We start from the raw sequence: 19,457 nt of genomic DNA on the forward strand, positions 1-19,457 counted from the left end.
CATGATCCCAGGGTTCTGGGATCGAGTCCCACATCGGGCTCCCTGCTCAGCTGGAGCCCGCTTCTCTCACTCTCTCTCTCTCTCTCACACACACACACACAAATAAATAAAAATCTTAAAAAAAAAAAGAATAATATTTTGAAGGCATAACATCTGGAATAAGCCTGAAAGTACATATACTTTTCCTTATTGGATTAATCCCAGTAAGAAATCACCTATTGCTGACACAATACTGAAAGGGTAGGTAACGTACTGGATGTCAGCCAAATTCTGCAATGTGATGAAGAAGGACAACAGCTGTTAGAAAGAATGGACGAATGTTAATAAGATGATGCTTTATGGAGATAAAACGATCAACTGGCAAAGCTTTATTCAACAAACATAGTCACAGCTTCGGAAGACTTAGGTCAGAAGTTTTTAATGGACTTGGGTCAATAGTGTGATGAAACTGCCTTAAAGAGCTACTTGTAGTCTTTATTACACTTATGTAGGTTTTACGGTATATGTTCATGTAGGCATATATACGTAGGTGTATGTAAATTTCTGGGGTGCTAGTAATGTCTGCTTCTTCATCTAGACACTGGTTATAAAGGTGCGTTGGGTCTGTGACATTTCATCAACGTGGAAATTTCCATGTGCATTTTTCACATGTACGCGATTGTTACAAAGAAAAGGATAGCTCTTTTACACCCGGCACTGGCCACACTGCATCTGGACTATTATTGTAACATATGCATGTTTCATTTTAAGAAATATGAAGAGGAGTTGGAAATAGAAAGGGAACGGAAAAGAGCAATATAGGGGCCATTTAGCCTGAAAAAGATAAGGCCCGTGATTGGGGTGGAGTGGAGGTGGAGGGTGGGGTTTGTCACGAGTTTTTGTGCAATGGGGTGAGTGATGGTGCCGTGTAGTGCGGTCTGCCACGAGCCTTGTCAGCTCTACTTGTGTGACCTTGAGAAGCTGCTTCAGGGGCTATAAGCATAACAAGGCATGTATATAATACATGTTTATACATTTTAATAGAGATAATTGTTCCCCCACTCGTACTGTTCTTTGGTGTTGTATGTATATGTACGTACATGTACGTACATGGACTTCATAGGTCCGTGTTATTTTAAACCTTCGTGAGATGGGGTGGATGGTTAACATACACGTATTTGCCTGAAGCAGAAGGTTGCTTTGCTTCAGAAGTTACTTCTACACCAAACCAGTAATTTAGGACTTAATTTGCATGTAAAAAAATGTTCTAGACTTAAGCCTACTAATTAAAAGATTCATTGATTCAGAATCTATTTTTGGACAGAGATGTATTATTCTAAATTCTGATCCTAATAAGTGACAATTCCTAGTCTTAGCTGAGATTATAAGCCTTGACAAATTTGCCCATTCTTAGTTGATCTCTAGAGTTGCATTAAATAACAAGCCAATCTATATTGTCTCCTGACAGGCTACCACTGGGAACTCCTCTAATATTGTGGTGGCATTTCTACCTGGTGGATGGCTGGAAGAAATCAGTCTCCTTTACACCTTTGTCTGATTGACATAGTGAGTGTACCTATTCTTAAGGGTTAAGGTCAAGGGTGCTGGGTTGATCCCTACCAGCCCCCTTCCCAACCACCCTCCCCCAGGTGCCCTGAGTGCTCACTAGGTGGCAAATTCAAGGGCTGCTGTGGGTAAGTCGCTTCCCTATGTGAACTCTCAAAATGAGGATAACACTAGTGCTTACCTGTAGTGTAAGCCACGTGCCTGACTTAAGCTTTGATTGCCCAAGTATCCACCTCAAAGAGGGCAATCTGAATAAACACATCACCAGCCACACAACTAGATAAAGAGCCAGGCCACCTTCCCCCACTGAGGCTCCTTTGAGTTAGAGATCTTGGTTGGTTTCCATAACTTACCATTTGGGCCTCTTATTTTGTTTTCTCTTCCTGTGCTTTAAATTCCTGCTCTTATGTTTTAAATTCGCCAATAAAGAGGGAGCCCATGAAGCCCTAGGTCCTCCCATCCTCAACCCCAATAAGAGCAGAACCCCAGGTCCATGCTCTCTCTCTCTCTCTCCTCGCATAACCTTGTTGTGTGGCCCCATGTGTGCTGTGTAATTTCCAGGTCTTCTAAGTAATAAACCTTTATTTTTTCAAAGTTTCTCAATGATATTGCTGAAGGGCACCTTGCAATCACAGTAAGAACCACAAAGCCTGGTCCAACCATAACACGCGTTATTGACAGGCTGGGACTGGCACAAAACATTGCCTCACGGGGTTTTTGAAAGGATTAAATAAGCTAATAATGTACAACGCTAAGAAAAATGCCACCCTGGGTACTTACGTGCTTAAAATGTGTTAGTTCCAAAAGGGCCTCTCCCCCTGCAGAGTGAAGCATCTGGTTTGAGTCTCCCCAGGAAAGATGGCAGCAAGCCTCACAGAGAAGGCACAAGCCCAGCTTGGCACCTAAGAGCACAGAAGCAATGGCCAACAGGGGAACCTTCATAGCGATTGGACAGTTCAGCCGAGTCCTGCATGCTCAGCATGGTGCCTGGCAGGCGCCAGGCGTCTGGCATGTTGACAGGCTGCAAGGAAGAAGGGCAAGAGGTGGTATATGCCTGGACTCTTGCTTAAAGCCACAGGGACTCCCTTTACTGTCTGACACAAGTATGGAGGGGCTGTTCCTCTCTTCAGGGCAACTGTACCATCCAGGAGAACTTTCTGTGATGATGGCAATGTCCTGCATCTTCCCTTCCCAATATGGTAGCCACCAGCCACATGTGGCTACTGAGCACTTGAAATGGGAGTAGCGTTGTTGAGAAACAAGCATTTCCTTTTAATTTTTTTTTTTAAAGATTTTATTTATTTATTTGACAGAGAAAGACACAGCGAGAGAGGGAACACAAACGGGGAGTGGGAGAGGGAGAAGCAGACTCCCTGCCGAGCAGGGAGCCCGATGCGGGACTCGATCCCGGGACTCCAGGATCATGACCTGAGCCGAAGGCAGTGGCTTAACCAACTGAGCCACCCAGGCGCCCTCCTTTTAATTTTTTAAAAGTAATCTCTACACCCAACGTGAGGCTAGAACTCATGATCCTGAGATCAAGAGTCACATGCTCTACCGACTGAGCTAGCCAGGCACCCCTACTTTTATTTAATTTTAGTTAATGTAAATTTAAGTAGCGTGGGCTGGGGGATAAGTGCAATGATGGCTAGACATGAACCTATCTGGGGCATTTGGAGAGGTAAATTGTACTGGATATGAGGATGAACCAGATGGGGTGATTTGGAAACTAGAGAGCCAGTGTAGACCCAAGGAGGCCATCTGGGTTTCTGGCTGGAGCCACTGGGTAGAAGGGTGCCATTTATGAAACAGGGAAGGGTGGGGAAGGAACAGACTTCCAGGCAAGGAATTAGCAGCTCCATAATGGACGTCTTAAGTTATGTTCACAAATTCAGCCAAATCTGGTCTGGGACACACTGGCTTTTTAATTTCGGGTCCGATCCACATAAATCTCCTTTCCTTATTTCCAAATTACTGGAAGGTAAGTATATCAGAAAAGTTCCACATACAATTCCTACTTTACTAACAAGTTTTATCTAGGTTTTTTTTAAGTCTTCGGAAAGTTTGCACATTTTAATTCTTAGGAGCAATTTTACAAATAGAGCTCAGCTACACAGACAAGTCTGTAAACATCAAGTTCATAATAATTACCGCCAGAGAACATCATTTGGTAATATTTCTGTGGAAAAACACTTTAATCCTAAAGTCTACTAGGGCCTCTCTAGGCTGTGCTATGCCTTATAATAGTCACTAGCTCCATGTGGCTATCTAAATGTAAATTAATTAAAAGTGAGTTACGAACTCAATTCCTCAGTCACACTGGCTCTCTTTCAAGTGCTCAGCGGCCATATGTGGCTGGTGGCTACCATATTGGACAACGCAAATACAGAACATTCCCACCATCGCAGAAAGTTTTATTGGACAGCAGGGAAGAAAAATTCTTGGTGAGTCACTGGTACAAACGGTACGTGGCTGGCTCAGTTGGAGGAGCCTGTGACTCTTGATCTCAGGGTGGTGAGTTTAAGCCCCATGTTGGGTGTAGAGATTACTTAAAAAAAAAGGAGAGTGTGGTTAGAGCCTATGGATGAGGGGAGTAGTAAGAGGCAAGGCTGGAGAACAGAGAGAGGCCACATCAAATGGGCTATGGGGGCAGACTGGTTTTCATTTTAGGGCAGTGAGAGGCTGGGAGGGATTTAAATGCAGCAGCAGGAAGACAAGCAAGAGACTACAGAAGCGGTCCACCAAGAGTGTAAGCTGGGGAGGTAGCAATGCAACCAAGGAAGAGGGGGCGGAGTTTTGTAGGACAGACAGAAGAGCTGCCTTGTTAATGACAGTGTTGGGCCGCAAGGAAAAGAGCTGGATTCTAGGTGACGTTTCTGGACTAATCCATGGTCCCCTCTAACACAAGTTTCAAATTCTCTAGTGGATAAGGGGATTCTAAGACTGACAAGGTGGAGGTAAATGAGTTATCTGAAGACCCTGTATTGCTAACAGCTGTAAGTATGAGAGAACCAACACACATGCACGCAATTGGACCAACCTGCTTGGCGTTGGGAACACGGCCTCTCAAGCTCACATCTGACCAGGGCAGAGATACACGTCTCATGTGGGGTTTCCAGTTCTTCATTGCGGAGCTGGAGGGGGAGGAGGCTGAGGGGGTCACCCACCTATCAGGGGGCCTTAACTTTATGCCACAAAATTGAAAGGGTAAAGGTACCTAGCAAGGTAAAAACCAAACACAGATAAAAGAAACATGGCGGTCCTGTTTCCTCAGAATGACCAAAAGGTTTTGATATGAAATGCTAAGGATAAAAGCAAACTGAATTCTAATTTTTAAGAAAGAAATTTGTTTTTTAAAAAAGCTTTAGGGGCGCCTGGGTGGCTCAGATGGTTGAGCGTCTGCCTTCGGCTCGGGTCATGGTCCCAGGGTCCTGGGATCAAGTCCCGCATCGGGCTCCCTGCTCCTTGGGAGCCTGCTTCTCCCTCTGCCTCTCTCTCTCTCTTTCTCTGTCTCTCATGAATAAATAAATAAAATCTTTAAAAAAAAAAAAAAGCTTTAAACAGAGAATACCTTGTATGATGGAACTATGACTGATTTTTTTGGTTTGTTTTTAAAAGGTTTTTATTTATTTGACAGAGAGATAGCACAAGTAGGCAGAGTGGCAGTCAGAGGGAGAGAGAGAAGCAGGCTTCCCGCTGAGTGGGGAGCCGAACGTGGGGCTCGATCCCAGGACCCTGGGATCATGACCTGAGCTGAAGGCAGACGCTTAACGACTGAGCCACCCAGGTGCCCCTATGACTGATTTTTAGGTGCAGTTTTTCAATTAATAGAAGAGGTGATGAGAGAGCATTAAATATCATGATATAAAAATGCATTTCAAATCTTCCTGTGACAAGAGCCCTTAAAGATGGGAATGGGAGCGCTAGTGGTGGGTACCATCTTGGCCACCAAACAGAACTACATGTAATATTTTGTTCAGACCACAGTCAATTTGGCCTGAGTATTTTGGGATTCGGGGCAGAAGACGGAATGTTTTCCCAAAACATTTTGAAGTCACAGAATTTAGCATGTTAGTACTTCTGATGATGTAATAATCACCTTATGCGAATGAGGAGAAACTGGGCTATCTAAATAAAAACTGAAATGGAGGAATTTGGAGTTGGTTTCAAGAGAAATATGTTCTAATTCTGGGGTTTAGACATATTGTCATATTTTAGAAAGGTCAGGGTGCTCCTGGGTGGCTCAGTCGGTTAAGCATTTGACTCTTGGTTTTGGCTCAGGTCAGGATCTCATGGATCATTGAGAGATCGAGTGCGGTATGGGGCTCTGCACTCAGCGGGGAGCTGCTTGAAGATTCTCTCCTCTGTCCCTCCCCCCACTCATGCACCTACACGCTCTCGCTAAAGTACATAAATCTTAAAAAAAAAAAAAATGGCAACTGCCATCTTGCTTTGCAATCCCACACAGCATCTCTGGATGCAGCTCTTTTGTGGTTTCCAAAGTCTTCAGCTAGCTCAATTTGGTCAAAACAGCACAAAGCTGAGAGCACAAGGAAACGTAACAGATACATGGAGACCCTGCATGGTGCCCTGTTATGTATTCTCTGAGTCTTGAGAAGAGTGTGCGAATTGAATCTTTAGTCCTGAAGACCACAGCGGGGCAGGGAGGCCCTGGGCTCAGAGAGGACTGGCTGGAATCAGCACCAGGGTGTCAAGAGCTCGGGGTCTTGGGAGCGTCAATGCCCTCCCAGAGTCTCAGCTCGCTCACCTGTAAAATGAAAATGGACACTTGTCTTCGGTGAACACAATGCTGGTCTCCAGGAGAAAAATCGACCTGTGGGTGTGAAATGTGCTCATAAGATGGGGTGTGCCTGACAACTGGGATCATTATTCCCCTCCCTCAGAAGAGACGACGACAGGAGCCACACTAGGTGGCTGTTCGAAAGCACACGTCAGTAGTCGGATGGGCATAAGTCCGAAGGGCAGGTCGTCTCGATCAAACGGCCATGTTCTAGCAGATAACTGCTCCTATCCAGTGGTGCTAAGCTCCCCACGAGCCCCGACACCCCAAGACACTGGCCGGCTACTCTTAATGTGGGATTTCAAGACCAAAACCAAGCAGCAAAAAGCAGTGAATAGTTTAACTCTTTAACAAACACCGAAGAAAAATGAAAATGATTTGGAAATGGCAATAATTTAATGAACCCGCTTTATTCACTGTCATTTACCCTGGCTTGGGACCGGGGGGGAAATCAGTCATGTTCCGGATGTTCTTACACCTGCAAGTGAAACTAGTTCACAAAATAAAATCATACATAATCCAGTGTCAAAAACTGGTGATTTACAGAAATCACCCCTCATTTATTTTTTCCAACACAGAGAAAAAAAAAACATGGTTCAGTAATTCAGTGTTTGGGTCACTGGCAAATACTGTCTGCATCATTCAAAACAAATGTTCCCAGCAGTGAGCTCTGCGGCACATGGTGACGGCCCAGGAATCTTCCATCATTCAAATACAATGGAGAACCCACTCGTGAAGATTATGTGAGAAACACGATGCCCTATCACAATGTGCATAAAAAGGCCTTTGAAAAATATACAAATCTTTCAAGGAATGAAAACACTCCTGTTTTGTTGTTGGTTTTGTTCCTTTTAATGATTAATTTTTGGTTTTTGAAGTCAACTTTTTTGCTGTGAGGAAGGAGTTTTAGGACTTTGTAAGTGGAAACCAACAAGGCCGCTGGCCTCTACATACATTTTCCTGCCCCAACATAGAGCTTTTTTTACCCCCCCAAAAAACCCTCTTTCATGATTTTTATTATGGTTCAAAAAGTAAAGAAAATGATTTCAAGTATTCAATTCCTATCAAAAATTGGTATCAAAAGTAATAAAGGACCTAGTTTCTTTATAACTCCATGTTTTAAAAAATAACTTAAGAAGCAAGAGGTCCGGCCCTTTACTTGTATAAATACCACAGCGTAACTAGAGTTTCTTAAGACAACGTGGAGAGGAGTCCGTGTTTAGCACCTCGATCATTGATCTTAATGTAGGGAACGTCTCTGACACAGATGGGAGAGTCTTATAAGAAGGTGAAATACTGGAAAAGAAAAACACAAAGAAGGAATATGAAGATAAACACAATTCACAAAAAAGGCATTATTCCTATTCTAATATTCTCTTTCCAATAACCCTGTATGTATGCTGTCAGACAATTTTACAAAAGCAGGGAGGAGCTGTGAAGAGAACGGATGCTTCTGTGGCTGGGGACTTATATCCAGAGGCTCCCATAATGGACTGCTGGCCAGTTCAGCCAGAATCTTCGGAAAGGAAAACTAAGCTCTGCTGTACGTGTGACTGTTGGCACACGTCCTGCCAGGGAGCCATTAGACTTGAATCAGAGACACAGGCTCCAGACCGGCCTCGCTCCTTATTGGCTACAGCCCTTTCTCCAGGCCCCCTGCCCGTATCAGCAGCACCAGGCACAGTCTTCTTAACTCACAGGGGGGCCCTGAGCCCAGAATGAGATCATGCATGCCAGAGGGCGGTGCGAAATGGTAACTGCACAGCGGGAGGCAGTTTTTTATTCATTCCTTAAAGAACTGTTGGAAGGTTCACACTGTAAAACTATGGAAGAGACAGAAGCAAGACGTTTGACGCTATGGTCATACTCCTAAAACACACGTGAGCCAGCAATCTTGAAACGGGAATACGCTGGAACGCAGTGCGACTGTCAGAAGCGATCGTTACAAAGCTAAGTAACGTACTTACACACTGAACAAGAGTGCACTACAGACATGAATTTCTCTGTTTTAAACAGAGTGCAAATTACCCAGCAATTTTTAGAGTGGCTGCTGTGTCCAGTAGATGGGAAAGGCAAAATTGGCAGGGGTTATGATGAAGAAAACACAGAGAAGGAGCAAGAATAAAGGTCAGTGACACGTGCTTGCTCTTTATTAACTATTAAAGTATCTATGGGTTTAATTTCATCCCGAAAGTCCTGGCAACAAGAGCCAGGAAAGATCAGGGTACGCTGGACTCGTGATGGTAGCCACTGGGGATGATGTCCAGTTAGTATTTATGGACTCACATGTATTCCTCGCCTATGTTACAATGAAGGGCCACCTTCTCAAAATCAACTGTGCAGTAAAAATGGGCTCCCACTCAGAGTAAGTCTGAAATGGGTCCAGCTCACAGTTTTCAAATTCCTTCCTGAATACTGAACCTAAGAGTTTGGGATAAAGGGTCAATTAGCCAAGAGAGATGAATGCCTGATTATACAAAGAGGACATGTGTCACTTTTCCTTCACAAACCAATTTCCTTGCTTTTTATTCATTATTTATTTTTATCTGTAGACTCACCCTTTCGGGGGTCCTACACGACAGGAAAACATCTTAGCCTTGGAAAAGTGGATTACACTCCTTGCAGAGTAAGAACGCAGGAAAGGGAGTGTACTCCCAGTATCACTCAGCTAGCTCCAACAGGAGCAGGAAGTCCTCTCTCCCCCTTTAGAGGTAACATCCCTTTGTTGACCACTACCAAGTAGTTACCTTTTTAGGCTCATCCAGCTTTTGGCTATTTTGCTAAAGGCTTCTGAACCAGGGGCTGTCATAGCTTCAAAGTCAACTAACTGAAAAAGAAAGAAATTTAGGAATGTAATTAATATGGAGGAGAGAGGCTCACTTTGAGATCTGTTTAACTTCTGGATCTTAGCACAAAAATCCGAGGGCTGGGATTTAAACACACAGCCAACCATCTGCCCTTCTGGCTTCAACATACCTTCCCTTTGGGGATTTTTCCTGCCACTTCTTTTCCACTTGCCATCAAAGCTCCCACGATCACAGAGTAAGCTATCACACTATGTAAATAAAGAATAATTACCTGTCAGTCCTGGTTTCTGAAAAGGGATCATATGAAAAGTTCACTATGGATTTTCTGTCGTCAAAGATGAAATTTTACTTAAGAATTCTTTAGAAATTAAACTAAAAAATACTTTGATGTCTTAAAAAATATCTACTAATTTACTACTAACAAAAATATTTAGATTCACGATTTTAAGGGTAAATGTGACCCAGAATATTCTTTTTCTGGGGAAAAAAGGTGTTTCTTTTAAGTAGGAGTTTTCTTCCCACTTGGTTTTTCTATTCTTATGAAATAATGAATTAAAAGATGTGTCTGCTTCTATTTCTAGCAACTTCACAAGGCTTGGCTTTTAAAATGCATGTATACCATACATACACTTTGTAATACAAATTATTAATCTTATTGTTTAAGCATTAAAAAACCTCGTTCCCCAAAGAAGAAAAGCAGAACACATTCTCAGAAGGTGCCAACAGACCGGTTTGAAAGCTGATGTGTCATATCAATTCCCTTCCTGGCATATAACAGACTCACTCCTGCTTCTGACATATCTATTACACACGGGCCGCGTGGGCCCTGTGCAGGACACTCCGCGTGGAGATAACCAGAAGGAGGCTCTCGCCTCTGAGAACAAGCAGGCTGGCCGGGGAGGCAGACAGCACGCACGCCACGGGGAAAGCCTGCAGGTGCAGCTAGTCAAGCCCAGGGGGCGCCCACGGGGGCCTCTTCAGGGTCCAGGCGGGGCATGGTGGGCAGAGGGGAAGGAAGGGAAATGGCCGGCACAGAGGCAGAGCCCGTGTGGACACGAAGGTGTGAGGAAAGGCAGGGAGGTGCACTGGAGGGGGAACGGGAGGCCCTTCGAGAAGTTCCACGGTATAGTAAAAGGGCGGGTCAAGGAAAGCGGGGAGGAGGCCAAGACAAACCAGGGCAGGACACGGACGAGCTTGCACCTGAGCCACCAGGTATAAAGAATGGGGGCAGAGATCCTGAATCTCTACACTGTACACCCGAAGCCAATATAACACTGTATGTTAACTACACTGGAATTTAAAAAAAAAAAAAAAAGAAGAACTGAGGCAGAGGGGGACGGAGAAAAGCCTGGAAGCAGGGAGACAAGTCAGAAAGGCACGGGTGGCGCGGGTTTGAACTACGGCAGTAGCTCTGAGCACAGAGAGGACAGAAGCAACGGGATCAGGGGCTGAACAGAGGCGGCTCTGAGGGCAACGCACAGGTGGCGAGAGCTGCACCTCCTTCCCGTGTCACCTCCTTCCCGTGTCACCTCCTTCCCGCGTCACCCCGGGAGCCAGTTCAGCCGCTGTGAGGACAAATGGGCAACTGCTGGGTACCCGCACGGCACCCGCGTCCGTGCTTGATCAGAGGGGGTGTGCGGAGGGCGTAAGCACGTCATATACTCAGTGCACGCTAGTAACAGTTAGGCTGATACTACAGTATTCATGCTCCTCACTTGTTTCCGTGCCTTTCTAATATAACAACATTTACTACCACATCTAGGAGAGTTTTACTTTTAAAGTGTTAAAGACAAGAACATTCAAGTATATCATTTTAGCCCAAACGTCTTAAATTCAAATTCCATGATCTACTGCACGTCATACTGGCAAACAGAGGACAGACAGAAACCCTGGTTTTGATGACACCTAAGAAGCTCCTGATGGATTCCTAAGCAGCAAGAATTGATTCACAATAGTACAAGTAGTACAGAATGGCTGGTGACTCAAAAGTATAAAACATTAGGGCTGGAGGTCGAGTGACGGACTAAAACTGGAGGAAAGGGGGGAAGAGGACAGGGTAGCAGTCTGGGCAAATATCAGAAGTTAAAATACAGTGAGTGCAAATGCATGCGTGTAGTAGGCCTTCAAGACATTTGTGTTGTCGAGTGGATCCATAGCCTGTAAAATGTAAGCACACTATCTTAGAACAATATGTCATAATTCCTTTGATGGTGTGGTAGGTCAAGGACATAATTTCTGGGTGGATTTTGAAAAAAACCAAAGGGGATTTCTTGCAATTGCTTGGGGGTACTTTTGGACCCCCAGACACAATGAGTAGTGCAAGCAAAAAAGGACATGTTCTTCAATGTAAAAACTTTCAAATTATAGGTTATCACTCACCTGGATCCTCGAGAGAGTGGCATTAAATTATAAAAGTAATAAACTAAGGATAAGATTAAGTTGCAAACAGCATCAGCCTCCTAGAAAAAAAAGACACATGCTCATGAACTTAAATACTAGATTATAAACTAGTTTTTTACAAGGTGATAAGACATAAGAAAATTTAGCTCAGGAAGAGGATTATTTCATGTCTCTCCTACAGGAACCTACTTTCACATTCTTGCATATTTTATACTCTGCGCTACCATTTTTTCCTAATGAAAGGGGATATATACAGTTCGGTGTAGGGCAATATTTTCCGAGCTGTTTTTAAAACTGAAACTTTTTCAGGGCACCTGGGTGGATCAGTCAGTTAAGTAACCAACTCTTGGTTTTGGCCAAGGTCTTGATCTCAGGGTCCTGGGATTGAGCCCCGAGTCGGACTCTGCACTCAGGGGGAGTCTGCCGGGGATTCTCTCTCTCCCTCTCCATCTGTTCCTCCATCCCTCCCGCCCAATTAATAAATAAATCTTAAAAAAAAAAAAAACTGAAACCTTTTCTGATAAACATAAAAATCTCAGCCTCCTTTAACGTGACTTGAAATGTCAAAATATATATTAAGATTAAAATAAAACAAAGTACTCGTTAATACCAAATATGGTTTCCCAAGAATCTGATGAGCACAACCTCTGTACTGAGATTTAGGTGATAAATACACTTAATTATATAAAAACCTGGATGCTTAATTATAGGTATGAACTGATTAGGTGCAAGAGAAATGAAGTGATTTCCCAGGGACCACGGGCATCCACTCCAGAAGTTGGATGGAGTGCCCACAATACTCCCATGAAGGTGACAGGCCAGATCCTGCCTCTAGGGAGCCCCCTCAAGTTGGGGTGGGACACGGAGGGAAGAATCACAGACCAGGAAAGCCCCACCAAATGCCCCACAGGCCACTGTCACTACGGACCAACTATGGACAGAGCCCAGACTTACCGTGTAACACAGTAACTGTGTACATGGATCATTTCCCTTCCTCAATTACTATCGTTATTAAATATGGGAATTGGGGGCACCTGGGTGGCTCAGTCGGTTAAGCGTCTGCCTTCGGCTCAGGTCATGATCTCTCAGGGTCCTGGGATCGAGTCCTGCATCGGGGCGAGCGGGGAGTCTGCTTCTCCCTTATACTCTCCCTCTGTGTGCTTTCTCTCTCTCAAATAAATAAAATCTTTAAAAAAAAATAAATATGGGAATTGTTTCTGTAAGAATTTTAAAAAGAAGTCCTTATAGGTCATCAGTGAAAGCTGATCTCAAGCATAAAATGGATAATACCCGTGAATGGGTAGAGGCTTTGAAAAGGTTACAGGAGAATCCGAGTAAGCACGGATAAAATGGAAAAAAACAAAAACCTACCCCAAATTCTGATGAAAGAATCAGTACTTTTCCTTTTGCTGTGAGGTCTTTATAAAGTGCATCTATCTCAGCATGATAGAATTGTGTTCTTTCTTCTGTGGTTTGCGTTTCCACAGAAAACAGTATGTTGCCAACCCTAAAAATACAACAATGTGTGTCAAAGGCATGCATTTTACAATTCAAAGAGCCAAACATGGGGAGTCAAAAAAAAAAAAAGGAAGGAACTGGTATGCTGATGTGGCACAAGACATATCTGAGAACGTGTCCCACCTTTCTAACTACACACATGTAGGCGTGTTCCATATGTAGGCAAGTTTCCCATAGAATATGATATTTTGTTCGGTCTAACCAAATGTATTATAGGAGCTTAAGCTACTACAGAAGGGAACTACACATAGTCAAGAATGAATGCATGGTAAAGACTTTCTCAGACAGCCTCCCTATTATGATTGAAGATCAGGAGCCAGAACTGTGTGCAGAAGTTCAGGGATTCTACTGTGTTTTTTTAAGCTTCTGCTGCACGCTTAGCTCCATGACAGACTCTACGGAGGAGACAAATTTGATGCAACAGGCATGTATTATATAAATAAACAGCTCTTAGATTCTATAAAGAGGAACACAGAACAGCTGCTGCATCTATGGAGGAAGGAGGGAGAACTGAGGCCATGAATTATTATAAGACCACATGCAGGGCGATCACATAGCAAGTCAGGGTTCAAAAGTGGGAGATCAGGTCTAATTTAGGGATGTGGAAGACAACAGGAAATGCTTCACAGGGGAAGGGGCCCGAATGTGAAAATCAGAATGGGAGTGAGAGAGGCTCAGAACCAGGAGGTGCGAGGTGACCTCAGGGAACAAGCCGTCCAGCTGAGTTAGCAGGCCAAGTTCTGGCAGGAAAACAGTTCAGGCAAGCAGGAAATGTTGCGAGGGCCACATTATGAAAGGCCTTGAGTGCCTGGCGGGGGAGTGGGTCCTGGTATCCACAGGCAGTGGAGGGTATGGAGCGGGGAGTGGTTTAACACCCGGTGGAATGGAGCCTCGGGGACACTGACAAAGCACTGGAAGCCACCACGAGACCAGGGACGGAGACACCAGAGTCTACTCGAGGGGTTAGAGCCCAGAGCATGATGTAATGAATACGGTGAGACATGGAGGAAAGACGCCATGTTTCTGGGGGGGGAAGGAGCTTTATGTACTCTTTGACACCGTCATTCCCTTTCTGCCTGGAGAACCAGTTCATCTGAGGAGATCTATATCTCACAAGTGGGTCTAAAGGCAGGGGAGTAATTTTAACGTTAATAGCAAACCTGGAATTCCTTCCAGGGAGGGGAGTGTGATATTTGTTGGGAAAAGTACTTTGATAAATGGTCTGGGGTAGATCAACACCTCAAGGATATGGAAAAGTCATAAAATCTGGGAGTTGCTAAGCTGGTGCTTACTCATGGAGCCTGTGTAGGTTCTGACAGAGAACTTGACAAAGAGGCTCCTGTAAAGGTTTGAGAGTAAAGGCATATGAGAAAGCTGGAGCCCAAGAGGCAGAGGCAAGTCACAGCCCTACTGTGGGGCTGGCAGAAATCAAGCTGGAAGTCCCGATGCAGGAATCATGGCGCCTTGCAGGCTAAGCAACTGAGGGATGCATGTTGCTGGGGAGGGGCAAGGTAATCACCCCAAATTCAAGGGATATGGAGGCTCCTAGATGAAGCTTGGGCTTCAGATATAAATTAGACTGGTTAATAAAAACAGTCACTGCGGGGCTATTTACAAAGTGAAAAATGAGAAATACTCTAAATGGTCAATAACAAAAAATTAGTAGGAGGAATGCTACAACATCCAAAAATGGAATACTATGCCAGCATTACAAATGCTTACAAAAATATAAGAAAATGTTCATGATAAAGTAATTGTAAGATACAAAAGAAACAGATTATAAAACAATGTGTGGAGTATAATCTCAGTTTTTAAAGAAACAACTCAATGATTTTTTATCTTTGCTTATCTTTGTATTCTAAATTTTCCATAATAACAGACTGCACCCCTTTCAGAATATATTAAAACCTGTACTTAAAAACTCTTACAATGGCCTTCAATCTGCCAATCTTTCATGTCTTTTCATTTTATCACTAAAAGTGTTGCCCACAAGGAACTTTAAGAGCCTGGAAGAATGCTTTCCACATTAGATATTATACCTAATATCTAGAAAGCTGTTAGATCTAGCGTGGTCAGAAAATGTATCTGCTGGCACAATATTCTACAAGTCATGTTAACAAAATAACTGGTTATAGCTACACACTGGCCCTTGATAATTTTCATTTCAGGATAAAGCAAAAGCCGGGTAACGTCTAACCTCCCGTGGCAATATCAGACACCAGCCCACCTTTATACTCACACTTAGGAAGCGTACATACTTGTCTCCTGTAATTGTGATTGTGAATCCATCATATTCCTTCCCTTGATCTTTGAGGCTGGGAACTTTTGTGTTCACCGTGAACCCATCCTTCGTTTTAGTATTAAACTGCTTTCAGGGAAAAAAAATTCACATTACTAGTGTGTAATTCATTGTAAACCCCCAGGCGCTCTTCTGTAGCGCTGACTCAACCTTCCACGTGTTTAAGAAGGGTCACAGAAATCCTGATGCGAGAGGCAACGACCATGCACACCTCTACAGGGACCGGGGACGCCTCTGCCTGTTCCCAACGCCCCACACAAACTCCAGGCCCAGGTGGCACATCCCTGGGCCCCTAGCAGAGGCCAGCACGGAGCCTCAGCAACAAGCTCCCTCAGTCAGTGAGGGTGCTGCTCCCTTCTAAGAGTCCCCTTAGGATTTTCTCATGTTCATCTTTATTGGCAGCAACTTGGATTCTTAGCAGAATGGTTGTACCCCAAATCTCATAACTCAAAAAACACCTTGTGCTCACGCTTGTGCTCCTTCAAAGCAGTCTGATTTGAAAAGTACTCAGAGTTATATTTGTCAACTGGAGAATTTCACACACATACATACACACACACACACACACACACACACACTCCAACTCTACAGACCACAGAAAAGTATGTTAAAGGAATTACATAGAGCCAAGAATGGCCTTCAGGGGTGATAAGTATGAAGGCAGTTTCAGATGTCAGCTTTTTGTTTAAAATACTTTGGACAGGGAGCCTGGGTGGCTCTGTTGGTTAAGCGTCTGCCTTCAGCTCAGATCATGATCCCAGGGTCCTGGGATCGAGTCCCACATCGGGCTCCCTGCTCAGTGGGAAGCCTGCTTCTCCCTCTGCCTGCCGCTCCCCCTGCTTGTGTTCCCTCTCTCTCTGGCAAATAAATAAAAATCTTTAAAAAAAATATAAAAATAAAATAGTTTTGACAAAGCCAAAATGCCAATAAATAGATTTTGTCATTACTCCAGAAAAAATCCTCCCCACATTGTTCAGTGTTGCCAACTTTTTTTAAAGGGCTGAGAGACTTGAATAAGAGAACCAAGGACGGACTAAGAGGAGGTTGTGCTTCACATAAGCCACTACTGGGGGAAAGGTTGTCTAAAACCAGTAAGACCCAGCAGGTGGTCATGAATGGTGCAGAGAAGGACCAGGGACCAGCGAGGCACAGGTCATCAGAGCCAGCATCGGGAACTGGAACAGGAATATCTTCCATGGAGAAGGGGCTTCTAGAGGAAGACGTGTAGTAACATTATATGCCAATTCTCATCTGATGCTCATGATGTACCAGTAAGACAGGGCATGGTCTCCATCTTACGAAGGAGGAGCCCCTGGAAGGGCAGGTCCTGCCCGAGTTACTGAGCGGGAAGTGGCAGCGTGGGAACGTGGACCCAAGCCTTCATGACCTCCAGCCACATTATATGCCAAAAAGCTGCCTCAAGGGGAGCTGAGGTATAGAGTTGACCTTGACCAATGTGAGGGGTAGCCGACCCCCCAAACCTCTGTATAACTTTTGACTCCCCAAAAGCTTAACTGCTAATAGTCTACTGCTGACTAGAAGCCTTACTGATAACGTAAAAATATGTTGTATGTATTCTATACTGTATTCTTACAGTAAAGTAAGCTAGAGAAAAGGTTATTAAGAAATCACAAGGAAGATACATTTACAGGACTGTACTGTATTTATTGAAAAGAATCCACATATAAGTGGACCCATGCAGTTCAAACCCATGTTGTTCAAGGGTCAGTTGTATTTTAACGTGGTTTTTCACCAAAAGAATATTTCAGTGGAAGCTGTCGTCACATCACATTGCACCAAACCCTTTATTTATATACTTCTGTATGTGCCTTTAAAAATATGTGCTTTCACCACACTCCCAGTTGAAAGCTAGGTGTCTAGTGCTGCCAGGGAACGGTCACTTCCACACCACGGCCGGACACGCAGTGACCTCGCACCAGAAGGAAGGCCCCGGGTGGGCGACGCTCGGCCTCTCGGCTGCACTAAGCAACTGTAGGCTTGGAGCCCACTAGGCTTTTCTTTTTAAACCAAGACATACATAAAACATTAAAATCCCACTCAGCTGACTTGGCCTTCTACCCAATAGAGTAAATGTAATGCCTAAAATACCAACAAGAAAGAACAGGAAAAACTGAGACACGTCAGTTTTCTTTCTGTAGGTCTGTCCCAGCAGCCCTCCGTGGAGCGGTTCTGCCCTCTGGGGGGCATCTGGGGAATTTATGGGAGAGTTTGGTGGCCACAGGGACAGGGGGGTGGTGGGTGGGGGGTGGTGGGAAGGTCTACCACTTAGCAGGTGGGGCTGAGAACACTAGATGTCCCACAGGGTAGGGGACAGTCACACGTGATGCATGACTGGCTGCCAATGCCCCACTGAGTTTTCATGTCCAAGAAGAACCTGTTTATAATTTAATAATCTCCTGGGCCTGGAACCAGACTCCATTTCTCACTTAGACACTAAATATTTTACATGGTTTTTTTTTAAGTTTTTCATTTATTTAAGTAATCTCTACCCCAACGTGAGGCTCGGAACTACGTAGTTTTAATACACACTGAATTTTCCATGAATGCGAATAGCACGTCCAACTGAGGGAAGAGGGTATTAGACATTGTTTGGAAGGTTACCATTTCAAAAAACCCTGTCGCCACCAACACTGTGGTTCACGATCTGTAAGTCAGCAAGTAACGCACAGATACAGGGCCACGTTTGCAGCTGACAGGTTCAAATGTCACGCTTGTCTATTACAGATGATTTACCTGGCAGACCTCCTTTTATGGCACAATGGTGATGTTTTAAAGAATTTTTTGAGTAGGTGTGATATATTCTCTGTGAATTTCATTTGAGAGCAGGAAAGGGAACATTGAACACGGGTATTCAGTTAATGCCAGAGTGGCTTTGAGAAGGTTGAAAACCACTGCATCAGTTTATCTGACACTCACAAGAACCCCGAGCTGAGGTCTGGCCAGAATCATTGCTCCTAGTAGACAGGAGCCTGGGATCTAGACCGTGGAAGAGGCTCACCCAAGCCCAGTGAGGCAGATGTGGACCCTGGCATGCAGAGTACTAGCTCACTGCTTTGTTCTTGACATGATGTTTCCTGGTTATTCCTTAGAAATGGACAAGCTCTGGTTCTACCCATTTCTCAAATTTTATTTGACGTAATTAAACCTCTCTACTATAGCTACAAGAACACTGATTCAACTTTTACGTTAAAGTTCAAAGCATTAATTGGAAAAAATAAAATCCACCTGCTGTTGGCAAATTTTTGAGTAGTTATATTCCCGGGCGGAGAAGAGGTTCAAGAAATTATAATTTCTTGATTTTACACTTTTAAACAATATAATTTCTGTCCCTTGAAGTCTCCTTCATCTTGAATTACATTGCTTTTGATGTTAACATTGCCACACCCATGTTTCCTTCCATTAGCATTTGCCTGGTATACCTTTCTCCCTTCCCCTTTTTAAACGTTAACTTGCTATGCATGTCTCCTATAAACAGCACATAGCTGAACTTTAAAACACCAATCTGAAATCGTCCATCTTTCACTAAGGGATCAATTATAATGCCAGGCTGACTTCTCACTGCCATTACATCCACTTCTTACCCACCCTACTCTTCGTAAACTTTGAGTTAAATTGACTTTGTTGTCTTTATGCTGTTTCCCTACCTTCTAGGCATTTAGAAGATTATACGTCCTACCTCTGTTCTTTCAGTGTTTGCCTTTAAATTTTAATATAGATAATTAAACATGTATTTTCCTGTCAATATCATGGGTCAGTCAGTGATTATGTTCTCTCACTGAAAAAATAAATACTTTTATAGTAACAGTTTTACTTCCTCTCTCTACTTTCTTCAACCTTTAATGTTGACATTAGCTAGTACTTTAATTTCAGACATGTATATTTTTTAACATCAGGCATTAACAATTCATTTCAGTGGCTTATTTGTTCACCATGATTTCTGATATCTCATGTTTTCTTCTTTCTTGGGCTTATTTTGTGAGAGTACAAATGTCTTTCAATCATTTTGACAAAGAAAATCTAGGTTTGATGAAATTCCTAAATGACTATGCCTGAAACAGTTTTTATT

General features: G+C 43.7%; 1 protein-coding gene across 1 annotated transcript in view; it reads right to left on the reverse strand.

Moving 5' to 3' along the window:
- Positions 1-5,092: 5,092 nt before the first annotated feature.
- The window catches only part of TTC13 (tetratricopeptide repeat domain 13), a 74,624-nt gene continuing 60,259 nt past the window's right edge, over positions 5,093-19,457 (reverse strand). Inside the window, exons 15-20 of the mRNA XM_081823163.1 lie at positions 15,330-15,436; positions 12,925-13,060; positions 11,533-11,612; positions 9,323-9,401; positions 9,094-9,173; positions 5,093-7,642 (exon numbers count right to left, since the gene is read on the reverse strand). Of these exons, the coding sequence (XP_081679289.1) occupies positions 7,528-7,642; positions 9,094-9,173; positions 9,323-9,401; positions 11,533-11,612; positions 12,925-13,060; positions 15,330-15,436 (597 nt within the window). The 3' untranslated portion in view covers positions 5,093-7,527. The remainder of the gene's footprint in view (positions 7,643-9,093; positions 9,174-9,322; positions 9,402-11,532; positions 11,613-12,924; positions 13,061-15,329; positions 15,437-19,457) is intronic.

This window comes from Leptonychotes weddellii, chromosome 6, assembly GCF_054177405.1.
Source record: "Leptonychotes weddellii isolate Sample4059 chromosome 6, ASM5417740v2, whole genome shotgun sequence".
Lineage (NCBI taxonomy): Eukaryota > Metazoa > Chordata > Mammalia > Carnivora > Phocidae > Leptonychotes > Leptonychotes weddellii.